Genomic DNA, 12,530 nt, shown 5'->3' with positions numbered 1-12,530 from the left:
GCCCTCCCCAGGGGGCCTCAGGGGAGGGTGTCCCCCCATGTCCATGCCCGCGGGTGCACGTCAGGCCTTGGCTTTGGCCTCCCACCCCCAGACTGCAGGTGCTTTGTTCATGTGACTGCTGTGCTGAGCTATAAGCCGCGAGAACCTTGACCTCCCACCCCACTCAGGAGCTTATCTGAGGTTGACAACAGAGCAAGGACAGTTCTATTTTCAGAGCCGTGTCTCTACTGCAGAAATGCCAAGATAACCTATCCGCCTTCAGCATACAGTGAGGACATGGGCAGGACTTGAAGAGGAGAAACACCTGTAACGTGTTTTAGCCTGTGACTAGAAGGAAAGATGGTTCCTACCATCACTAATTATCTGGCTTGTTTCTGGAAAAGCAGTGGAGTCAAGTTATAAACGGTGAGTGACGCCGCCCTCCCCCCCAGTTTCCGGATAAAGCCATGACTGGCCCAGACAAGGCACGTTAGAACTGCCAGGGCTTCTGCAACCATCTTTTCTTCTTACCCCACTGCACCATTATCTTACGAACCAAGAACTGAAGCCCAGGTCAGAGGCCTGGAGACTTGGCCGACATCACAAGCAGATGAAAACACCCCATTCTTCTGGATTCCCACCTAGAATTTTTTTCTAGACCCAAGTAAGCTTTCTCTCTGGATTTCCATAGCAATCTCAGCTACTACCTGGTGCCGTTTCTATCCTTTACAGAAACTTTGTAATTTCCCAGGTTGGTCTTCTCTTTCTGCCAAACACAGGCGTGTGTCACACGATATAAAAAGTTTCTCAACGTGTCAGTCCTGCCTACAGCTGGCCAGCACGGCCACCTTCCCCGCCCTGCCAGCCCACCACTCCTGTTGCTCAGATTGATTTAGGATCGCAGTGGAAGCAGGTGCCGTTCAACAGGAATGGTCCGCGCACGCTGATGAAATGTCCCCTCTCTGTGCTGTCCAGGCAGGCAGCCCTACTCACATGAGGATACTGAGCGCTGGAGAGGCACCTAGTGTGACTGAGGAACTGAATTAACTTTTAATTCTCTTTGATCCTGATGAATTTAAATGGAATTTTAAGTAGACACCTGTGGCTAGTGGCTACTGCATTAGCCCCCCGCAGTTCTGGACCACAGATAAAAATATGGGACCAAAGACCAGGGAGGCAGGTGATACGGGCTGATGGACTGATGAATCAAGGGTCCTCCAAGTCCCTCCTTCTGCTGTGGTGGATTTGAGTGAAGTTCATCCAAAACCTCCCAAAGATTCACAAAGGAGTGTGTGAAGGACAGACTGTGGAAGGGAGGGACTGAATGAGGCTCTTTTCACCCTGCAGAATACAATTTCCAGGACTTCCCTGGTGGCGCCATGGTTAAGAATCCGCCTGCCAGTGCAGGGGACACGGGTTCCATCCCTGGTCCGGGAAGATCCCACATGCCGCGGAACAACTAAGCCCGTGCGCCACAACTACTGAGCCTGCGCTCTAGAGCCCGCGAGCCACAACTACCGAAGCCCGCGCGCCTGGAGCCCGTGCTCCGCAATAAGAGAAGCCACCGCAATGAGAAGCCCGCGCACCACAACGAAGAGTACCCCTGCAGTATCACTGCAACTAGAGAAAGACCACGCGCAGCAATGAAGACCCAACACAGCCAAAAATAAACTAATTTAAAAAGAGAAAAAAAGAACACAATTTCCCCTCTGCTGTTGGCAGAGCTCGAGAGAAGATGTGTAATCAGAGGGAAAGAAGAGCCACATCTCTACCAGCTTCCCAGGGGGGAGTGGGGTGTGTGCACTGCCACAAAGGAAGAGCCCTTTTATGTTTTGTTTTGTGTGTGTGTGTGTGTGGTTTTTTTTTTTTGGTACGCGGGCCTCTCACTGCTGTGGCCTCTCCCGTTGCGGAGCACAGGCTCCGGACGCGCAGGCTCAGCGGCCATGGCTCAGGGGCCCAGCCGCTCCGTGGCATGTGGTATCTTCCTGGACTGGGGCACGAACCCATGTCCCCTGCATCGGCAGGCGGACTCTCAACCACTGCACCACCAGGGAAGCCCAGAAGAGCCCTTTTAAGTCCCTGGTGGGGAGGGGCACTGGCAGGGGGACCGAGTCCGCTGCTCCAAGGTGGGGTGAGCCCAGTTCTCTGCGGGAACGAGGGCCTATCACACTGCACTGCCCTTCCCGGCTCACAGCCAGCTCATTGGAGGCTGCACTGGGTCCACCGGGGCTGCGCTGGCAACTGGTAGGTTCTTACAAATCTGAAAACTGGGAAGGACGATTACAAAGTATATACTCAAGAAGTTTTCAATTAGCAAATTTGTTAGTGTTCTTCAAAGCTCTTTTTCTGTGGTATTTTTAGACATTCAACTAACAAAAAGTATCACGCTAAATTTTAAAATAAAATTGTCGAATAAAAATGGTCGGGGGGTGGGCCTAAGCTCAATAATATGTGAATAAATAACTAATTATAGAAAATTAAACATCTGGGCATGGAAGGGGAATCTGGAGGAACTAATCGAGGCAAGCTTGCAATGTTACTGTTGGATTCATGTGGCTTTAAAATGCAGACTCAAAATGCTCTCTGAAAATTCCCTTCTAAAGCTGGATGAAACGACCACACAGGCTTCTCTTCTGGAAGAGTACTCTTAAAACTGAAAAAGTCCCATTCTAAGATGTCATTTTGCTTCTTTAAAGTCATAAAAAATATACAATTTACAAGCATCTGGATGCTAGTTTTTGAGAACGTAACTTAGATGAGGGCTAATGGGAGATTTTCAAGATGAAACTCTGCACACCATTTTAACAAGAATATTATTAGGAATGTTTAGTCCCATCAGATCACATGCCGGGAGGCAGTGTGGTGGAGCTGGAAGCTGACTGAACTGGGACAGGGGTTCAGAAAACAATACCTCACTGGTAAAACGAGCAGGCGTTTCTTCGATCCTTCCTAACTGGAAAACTCTGGGATTCTATGTTAGAACAAATTACACACCATGCTGACACCCAAGAGCGCAGGTCAGCAAACAACAGCTCGTGGGCCAAATCCAGCCTGTGGCCTGTTTTTGTGTGGCTCTCAAGCTGAGAATGGCTTATGTATACATATATATTTTTTTAATTTTTATTTTATATTGGGGTATAGTTGGTTAGCGATGTTGTGTTAGTTTCAGGTGTACAGCAAAGTGATTCAGTTATACATATACATGTATCTATTCTTTTTCAAATTCTTTTCCCATTTAGGTTATTACAGAATATTGAGCAGAGTTCCCTGTGCTATATAGGAGGTCCTTGTTGGTTATCTATTTTATATATAGTAGTGTGTATATGTTAATCCCAAACTCCTAATTTATCCCTCTCCCCCAACCTTCTTCCCTCAGTAACCGTAAGTTTGTTCTCCAAGTCTGTGAGTCTGTTTCTGTTTTGTAAATTTTAAAGGGCTGTAAAAACAAGCAAGCTAGCGCACCAAATACAAAAACAGATATGTGACAGAGACCACATGTGGCCTGAAAATCCTAAAGTATTTACTCTCTAGCCCTTTACAGAGAAAAATTGCTGACCTATGTGGCTTAGAGGATGGACATTGAGAAGTCCTTCCCCATGAAGGCCAAAAAGGTTCCAGGCCAGTGAAGTACACTCAAGACAGCATTAGGAAAGCATGGACAGTACTTCATGTGCTAAAGGGGAATGGAGGCATCGGCTGAAGGCAACTGACCAATAACTGAGGCAGAGATCTGGCTTTCTAACACCGCACGGTGGGACTGGCAGGAGGCTCAGGCCGAAGCTGCTGTGTACAGGTGTGTAGGCTGTGCACTGCACAACTCCAGGAGACGCTAGTCTATTCTGAAGGGCACTGCCCAGGGCACTGGAGTACACAACTTGCACAGCTGGGTACATCACCCCTGGCTTAGGTCACCTGTATTTTACAGTTGAACTTCACACATGGTCACGTGAAGTAACTTTGGTGGGCTTGTGTTATCCATAGTTTGAATGTGTGTGCATCCCCACCCCCTTCCTTCTCAGGCTGATGTGACAGTGTTCTCAGGCGCCTGTACCTGCTTGGTGGCCCTGGGCAGGTGACCCTGGCCGCTGGAGCAGTAGTGGTCGTCTGAGATGGTGATCTGCTCGTTCTCCTCGGCTTCCAGCTGGCTCTGGTTGAAACGCAGGGAACCTTTTAGAATGTCTTTGATCTGTTTTCAAAGAAGAAGAAAATCCATGAGAAAGATGAATGAGTTTGGTTTTAAATGTCAGCTAAACCTCGAATACATCTGAATCAGACTTGTCATTGACGGTTCTTTTATAGTGTGGATATGAATTTATGACCATCAGAAAGAACAGGAGAAAAAAATCCAGCTCTATATCAAAACCGCTGACTTATGAATGACCAAGGAAGACGCCACAGCCTGAATGGCCAGGTTCTCACAGGTGCAGACGGGCTGTCACGCCCTTGGTGGTTATCCTAGAGCAGGAAGCACCGCGTGCCCTCACACCCGGCTCCACGGAACAGCCCTCAGCCTCTGAAGGGGCCCACCCACCCCGGTTGGGGGCTAATAACGCAGGCCGCGTCTCTTCACTGACATTTCTGTTCCATTCGGTCCTTCAAGGGTCGAGTCACTGCGGCCCTTGAGGGGCTGAGGCCTGTTATAGGAGGTGGTCGTTTATGCCTTGTGCTCCCGGGACATTCATGATGAGTGACTGGACTTGAGCTGGACCACACACACCACAGCAGCTTCGATAAGGAGCAAACGGAACAGCTTTGCTAAGAGGAAGGGGCAGGGGTGGGAAATGAGAAACCAGTCTGGGCTGCAGGCTGGTCAGACGTAATTGCTGGGCGGAGCAGGGCCGTGAGCAGGTAGAGTCAGGAGGGTTCTGTCTGGGAGGAGACGCAGGGCCAGGGGACACTTGCTCTGATGTCACGGTACCCGTGCCCTGGTGACCTCCCCAACAGGCACTGTAAGGGTGGCCTGTGTGACACAAAGTCAGAGCAATGGACATACCTGCTTTAGTCCTGCCAGGGAAACCAGAATTTGATCTTCTTTTTCCAAATTTTCTTGTAGTATCACTTCTTGAATATTTACTGAAAATAGAAGAATGACATTTTGTAACTAGTGGCCTGGGTGTAACTTATCTGCTGTCACACCATCACTTCAGACAAGCTGGGGAAGGCTTCTGCCAAGTTTCACAGCAACTCTTCCCACCAAGGACGCTCTGCCCATCTAGAGAAGGGGCAGGTGCCGGGCACAGCGCGGGGGCACCGAGCCTGGTACACACAGCCTCCCCCAACATCCCACGGATGTGCTCTCACGGTGACAGATGTGTCTTACTCCTCCAGAGGGCCCAGGGCACCCTTGCTGACCTAAGACGTGGTGAACAGCGTGGAGCGTTCATCCAGCGGCTGGGAGGAGGTGTTTCCGCTGGGCTTCCTACACTTCTCAGAGTTCAATGCTGTTACCTCACCCCGCTCGCTAAATAAAGACCAGGTCCTCCCAGGTGACGTACATTAAAGACACCATCTTTAAAAAATGTCAACAGTACGGTATGTTGTCAGTTCAACATAATGTTAAAAATAAAAGAACAAGCTCACGGAGTCAGCAACACCTAACCCAGGGTCTTCATGGGAGCTGCTTCCCTATGCCCTGCAGGAGGCGTGGCCTCTGCTGGAGAGGCCTTCAGCCAGACCTGATCTGAGGACTCGCCAAGCTGAGCTGACCACCAAGGGCTTCAGCAAGCAGGGGACCTCGGCCTTCCCCACCGCGTGCCTGAGGGATGCACCCAGCCCTGCTGGGGACTGTGGCTTCCGAGGAGGGGATTCTCGGGGGAGTGCAGGAATGGAAGCCCCCTCCCCAGCGCTACGCAGGAGACTGTGTTCGGGGGTGGGGGGGGCGGGGAATTGAAACACATTTTTACAAAGATACCATCCAAGCACCACATTGAGAATCGCTGCAGTAGGCAGGCTCACCCTCCGTTAACACCTGCTTCCTTATTTCCTGGCCCTTAACAATACCCTACTTACAAGGCCTCGCAAGCCATGTTCTCAGTCATTCACTCCACCAAGCTGGCCCAGTCTCTGCGCGGGGCTCCTCTGCTCTGTGCCCGGCCCCCGCGGCCCGCGGCGGGAGAGGCGGGGCCAGCATCCTGCCTGCCCCGGGGCCTGGAGGCTCTGTCCCCAGAGCCCTGCCGACCCGCTCCCCTCAGGGGTCCACCCTCGGCTCCCCTGCGGCCTCCTTGGAGCAGAGCCAAGCGGCCCAGGCCACCCTCTGGTCTCCCACCACCAGCTCTTCTACTGCCTCGACAATAAGCCCTGTCACACCCGACGTTAGCACAGGCGTCTGCTGGCTTATCTGTGGTCCATCACCCCCAGTAGGGTCTGGTTCAGGACTACACCCCCAGCCCTCAGCAGAATGGCTGGCGCATTTCAGGTGCACGGTAAGTATTGACTGACCGACCGACTGAACAAACATGGAAAAACATCCTTGGAACCTGCGCTGCAGAACACTGCTACCCTCAATACTTCCAAAAAGTAGTTCCAGCAAGGGGCAAGGCGAAGACTGGTACTATCCACACGAGTGCAGCCAGTTGATTAGAACCTTCGCTGAGAATAAATCTCCGGACCACACTGACAAGTCCTCTTACAGGCGGCAGCAGAAAAACAGCAGCCTTAACTTATTCAGAAAATGCGACTGCAGCCTCTGGCTAACAGAAAGGCCTGCTTCAGAACAAGAGAGCAAGATGAATGGGAATGGAATAATAGATATAATTAGAGAGGGAATGTTTCTGGTTTCCTTAAAAGCCTGTAACAATTTGTTCTCTCTTAATTAAAACAACAACAACAACAAAAAACCCATCATAAAATCCACTCAACAGGACATTAACGACAACCAACTGCAGAAGACTGACCAGAGAGACAGTTCTGTAGGTCTTTGGGAGGACTGAGAAGGGTTGCCTTTCAGGGTTGCCTCAGGACTGCTTGGCTTTTTTTTTTTTTTAACCATATAATTTTATTTATTTAAAATTCTGGAAAATTCAAAGTAATTTATGGTTACAGAAAGTAGGACAGTGTATGCCTGGGGTCAGTGGGTTGGGGAGGGGTGAGAGGAGGAATTACCAAGGAGCACACTTGTCAATGAAACATGAACAGAATCGAAGTATACCACTTCCAGGATGGAAATGTAAGGCCTCTTCATAACTCCTCCATTCTCTCTCCTCCCTTCTAGCTATCTGGAACCCATGACAACTCACTACCCCAACTATAGGTGAAAACAAGGACCTGGAGGATAGTGTATCCCTGAATGGCCAAATGAAACAGAGGCTCAACGTTTACCGTGAACACTCCCTCAGACTATTATGTGGGAGGAAAGTAAACTTTAGTCTCCTTTAAGGCACTGAATTATTGTTGGATCTTTTTGTTAGAGTAGCCTAGCCTTATTGTATCAAATATTTATTGAATTTTAAATTTCAATGACATTTCCTTTTTAACTTGAGGAATTCTCTTTCAAATCGTCTAGGCATTTTTTTTAAATCAGCGTCTTTATTGGAGTATAATTGCTTTACAATGGTGTGTTAGTTTCTGCTTTATAAAAAAGTGAATCAGTTTTAAGGCAGAGCTCGGGGCCCAGGGCTGCCTAGGCAGTTTGGCTGGGCGGTGGCCCTGCCCCACTGAGCCGCTAGGGAGCAGATCCCCAGCTCTGACCGTGGAGGCGCAGGCAGCAGGGGAGAGCTCCCAGGCCCCGGGAGGAAGCTCAGCCAGCGGATGCAGGGGCACCGGGACAGCCGGAGGAAGCGCGGGGGGTTCTCCCGTCCAAGGAAGTAACGGAGGCCGCACCTGGCAAGTTGGGGGCCAGGACGAGAGGCGATCTGTAGAGAGCAACTGTGATAGGTTATGTCCTGCCCTGCAGGACCTTTGTCTCCTGTTGCCTCTTGGAGAGTTTGCTGTGGAACATCGCACGGGGCCAAAGGGCTTGGCCAGACTGCCTGTCTCCAACGTAGTGGTGGGACCCCCGGTTGGCAGCCGTAAGGACCACAGGCCTTGGCTGACAGGGCTGTCAGTGGCTCCAGTGGGGACAGAGGCCTAGAAAGATGCGGGAACAGAGCCTTCCTTAGAGGCCGGCAAGGACCCGGAGGGCACTCAGGGGCCCTTCCTCAAATAACAGAGGGACACGTGAGACAGACCAGAATCCTGACGCCACCCGGGCAGGAAGAAGAGACAGTGGGGAAACGAACTGTGGGCCTTGGTCCAGACAAGGTGGTTAACCGGTAGGAAATCGAGTTGCCTCTAACTGGCAAGTGTTTAGGCTTCCGACGGCCGTTGGTGGGACTGGAACTTCAGGGCGAGATTTCTGCACACCCGAGTTTAAGTATATAGATTTACCGTCCCACTACAGACCTGAGGCCGTACCACATCACACTGGCCGTGCGGGCCGAAAATCCCATGAACCAAGAAGGCCTAGCCACGCTCTCGTGGATGCCCTGCTTTGCTGTGAGCCTCCCATGGCCCGTATACTCCAGACGGGTAGTGGTGATGCTGGCAGGGCGGGCTGGGGAAGCAGAGGGCAGGAGCGCGTCGGGAAACCCTGGTCCTTCAGGCCTAAGTGGGGATACGCTCCCTGTTTCTCAAGGCTCCTCCCTTCCTGTGCTTTCCTTTGCTGAGATGCCAGCAGCCACAGCCTAGATCCTCACGGCCGCCGCACCGTCTCTCAGGTCTAAAGAGGTGGCGGGGCTGCTGCGTGGGGGGACCCCAACCCCACCCTCCAACCCCTCCTCACCGACGGGTCCCAGAGGTTGCGGTGCGCCCTCCCTCGCCGCCAGCGGTGGTCACGTGACACCGCGGTAGCCCAAGAGCTGTAAGGGAAGCCCGCGGAGGGAGCCTCTGGAAAGCTCCCCACGGGGACTGGCTCCGTCTGTGCCTTTGGGGCCTTTACGTTCCCCACTCGTGCTGCCTGAAAGGCTGGCGGGAACCCTGCAGGTCACCTCGCAAGCACCTGGGTGAGGGTCACCACCCAGCGCTGTGGGCGTGGCCCCAGCACATCGCGGAGCTGCCATACCTGCTCCCAGGGCCTGCCTCTGGGCTGCTTTGACTTAAGAAAAAAATAAATAACCTCCTGGTGTGTCTGTTCTACTGTTTTGGGGGTTAATGTGAGTAGCGGCTGTAACCGTGTCAAAGGACTACAAACTGGGTGGTTTAAAACGAAAGAAATGTATTCTCGTTCCAGAGGTGCTAAGTCAAAGCCAAGGTGCCGGTGGGGCCTCGCTCCGCGCAGGCTGGAGAGAAGTGTTCTTTCCTGCCTCCTCCCGGCTTCGTCTCAACTCCATGACACTTGTCAAGACCCTCTTTCCAAATAAGGTCACATTCACGGGTTCCGGGTGAACATGAATTGGGGGGACACTTCTCGACTCAGTACGGCAGCCACGCTGCCTACCTGTCACACAGGATCAGAGTCATCCAGTTCCTCTAATGAAAGGGGACCAAGGTCAAGGGCGCACCTGGGAGGACAGGAGCCCAGAGCCTTGGTGTCCTCAGCAGTGCACTCCCACCCAACAGCTCTCCAGCCTGGTTCTTTGGATTGGATCAAAGTTCACCTTTTTGAAGGGGATGAAAACCAGGAGCTTCTCCCCTGAAAACCCACATAAAATGACATAAAATGTTCACTTAATTTTAAGGCTAAACCTCTCCTGTAATCAACGGAGCTGACTAGCTGTGCAATCCAGGGTACAGAAATCCAAGTCAAAACAAAAGGGCACCTACAGAGGCTGCTAAGTGTCCTGAATACAAGAATTTTTATTTACCTCACAAAGTACTGACCGTGTAAATCCTTTGCCTAGCCACTTCCACTATATACTGATTCAAGGCAGCATTTACAACCATTTTAGTAATATAGAACTTCTCAGTCACAAATGCACTGCATGTAAAAATAGAAAAACGTAATGGTCTCTTTTCATACCTTATAATATTGAAGGCAGAAATGTGAAATGTTTAAATTTTCAATGTAGTGCACATTTTTCCTTCTAGTAAGAGGCAGAATAATATAAATGATGATATAAAGGTTCTTTCTTTTTGTTTCTGTGTAGAAGGAAGGTTATGTTCTTTATAATCTCCTTCTATTTAAGCATTACCTATTAAAGATGTTGGGGCACTGAAACTAAAGGGGAAAACCTCACAAAACTAACTGCTTCTGTGGAAATTACACAAAAATCTCATCAACATCACAATCCCACGGGGTCTCCACTACTTTTAATGAAATGTCAATGCCGCAAAAAATGGGTCTCTCTCTCTAAGGATAATGGAAATGGCACACGAACTACTTTTTCAATTTCCTGAAGTTCTTTTCAATGCTAAAATAAAAGTGTTTTCATCTATATGCCGGGTACAAAGATAACAGAAGCCTATATTCGTTAAGAGGGGCAGGAAAAGGGGACAAGAGGAGAACTCACATCTGTCTACAGAGGAGGTGAAACTGGGCGGGTCATTTAACCTCCTTGTGCCTGAGGGGTAATAACAGACCTTTCCCCAGAGGATTAGTGTGAAGCATAAACAAACAGCACAGCACCCAGGCCACTGCAGAAGCTCAACACCCGGGAGCTTCCACGTCTACACAGCCACCTGACCTCATCTGACTATCCCAACAACCCTTCTGGATGAGGGCCATCATCCTATCATAGAAATGGGAGCCCAGCTGAGAAATGCCAGGTCTCTTATGTGAGGTCCCATGACTGGACAGAGCTAGGATCAGATTCCGGATTGGCTGGACTCCTGAGCCCTCCTGACACACACGATTTATGCATATGGCACTGATGGGGAAGCTGGAGATAAGAAAAGGCACAGGATGGAGTCCTGGCAGTGACTCGACTGCCTTGAGATGCCAGTGCCCTTTATCTGGTGGTGGAACTGACCTAAGGGAGGTCAGCCAGCGGCAGGAAGTCACCTTTCACTTCTCCCAGAGAAGTGAACACCAATCACTTCTCCCAGAGCTTTCCGGAGCACTGGAGTGGTCATCCAACAGCCTGGACTTTGATGACCCTGGGCCATGATACTGATGGGTCTGTGTGTCACTAAACCTATCAGTAACATGTGGGTGACACCTGCCTTGAAGGTTAGAGGAGATAATCGAAGTGGTCCACGTCTATCATGCTGCCTTGCTATGATTATTATTGCTTAGTATGTTGTTGCTGTTGTTGTTTCTTTCACCAGTTCCTTAAATACCCAGATAAGTGGATTCTGCTCCCAGAGGTTCTCTCATCTCTGACAGAGATTTAGTCACCCTGATTTCTGACAATAAGGGACGGCCCCAGAGGAAATACACAGGCTGTTACAAACCAGAGGGGGCACGTGTATGGTTGCCCTAGGGTCACACGCGTCCAGAGAGTGGTGGCGGTTTAAGAAGTGACCATTAGTCAAGGAGGGGGGCAGACCCGTACTTTGTCACTGTTGGCTTTGGCTGGGCCATTATGAGCAAAGGGATTTCCGCCCACAGAGGGTGTACCAGAGTTGTCCAGTCTTGGGAGAAGGCAGGTCTAGGAGAAGACTTGTAGGCGTCAAATTCGCCCTTTAATCCGTGGCATCTACTTCTGGGTGTCCCTGCAATGCCACTCCCCGTCTAGAAGGCCCTTCTACTCTCCTCCTAACACCACACCCTCCTCCTCTTCAAAGCCCACCTTAAAGCTGTTCAGGCGTCAGTCCTTCCCTCCGCAAGCACCCGCCTGATGGACTCTCCTGCTTCATCTTTCCTGCTTGCAACTGTCATCCAGAGATGAGGCTTGAAGACTCAAAGTTTCCTGAAACTGCACGGTTCTGCACGGCAAGTCCTGGACTCCAGGTCTTCTGGTTGCAAATGCGGGTGGTGTGGGTTCACGACATCCCTTGACTTTGAACCCACCATCCCTGCCCATGTTTCTGAGATCACTGGTGCTCCAGGAGGACTGTGCTTGCTTCCTGTGAAGCCACGTGTCACTTTAGGTATTTCTAACAAGGCATAATCTCTGTTGCGCTCTGTCTCCCTGCTTTGAAGTTTGGTCCACTCTTTCCATACACGTTGAGCTCTATTTGAAAAGCGCTCCCCCACTTCACCCCACCCCAACCTCCTTCACCCCGAGCCTGTTTCTACATCAGAGAGCAGGTACTTAGGAAATATCGGCTGAATGGCCGATGCGAGGCTTTCCCGCCAACATTAGGGTTGATTTTTATCTCCTGAGGAATAGATGGAGGTGAGAGAGTTCTCAGGTGAAGAATTAAGGGCTACTAATCCGATCAGGCAGACCCTGGATTGGAAAGTGGGAGGGGCGGGTGAAGGGAAGTACAGTCACTGACGGTCTACTGAGGGCCAAGGACTGAGTCCGGGGCTTGGCGCTCAGTATTTTCTTAAAAAGCAAAAAGCAGATCACACAGAAAATATAATCAAGGGTCCTACTTTGCATCCAGCTGCCAGAATGGCTGAAGACCCTAAACTCAGCACTGGGAGAGGAACAATCCCTAGGAAAACCCAAGGGAAGACTAGGCAAACAACGCGTATTGCACTGAAGCTTGGTCTTCGGGTCAATAAACAGTTCTCCTAAGTGAACGGA

At 50.6% G+C, this 12,530-nt stretch overlaps 1 protein-coding gene across 1 annotated transcript in view; it reads right to left on the bottom strand.

The window, feature by feature from the left end:
• TBC1D5 (TBC1 domain family member 5) overlaps window positions 1–12,530 on the bottom strand; it is a 543,452-nt gene that overhangs the window by 5,068 nt on the left and 525,854 nt on the right. The window contains exons 22-23 of the mRNA XM_060149553.1: window positions 4,973–5,052; window positions 4,031–4,165 (exon numbers count right to left, since the gene is read on the bottom strand). Coding sequence (XP_060005536.1) covers window positions 4,031–4,165; window positions 4,973–5,052 — 215 coding nt within the window. The remainder of the gene's footprint in view (window positions 1–4,030; window positions 4,166–4,972; window positions 5,053–12,530) is intronic.

This window comes from Lagenorhynchus albirostris, chromosome 5, assembly GCF_949774975.1.
Source record: "Lagenorhynchus albirostris chromosome 5, mLagAlb1.1, whole genome shotgun sequence".
Taxonomy (NCBI): domain Eukaryota; kingdom Metazoa; phylum Chordata; class Mammalia; order Artiodactyla; family Delphinidae; genus Lagenorhynchus; species Lagenorhynchus albirostris.
The sequence above is the reverse complement of the archived record's forward strand: the minus strand, read 5'-3'. Positions and strand labels throughout refer to the sequence as shown.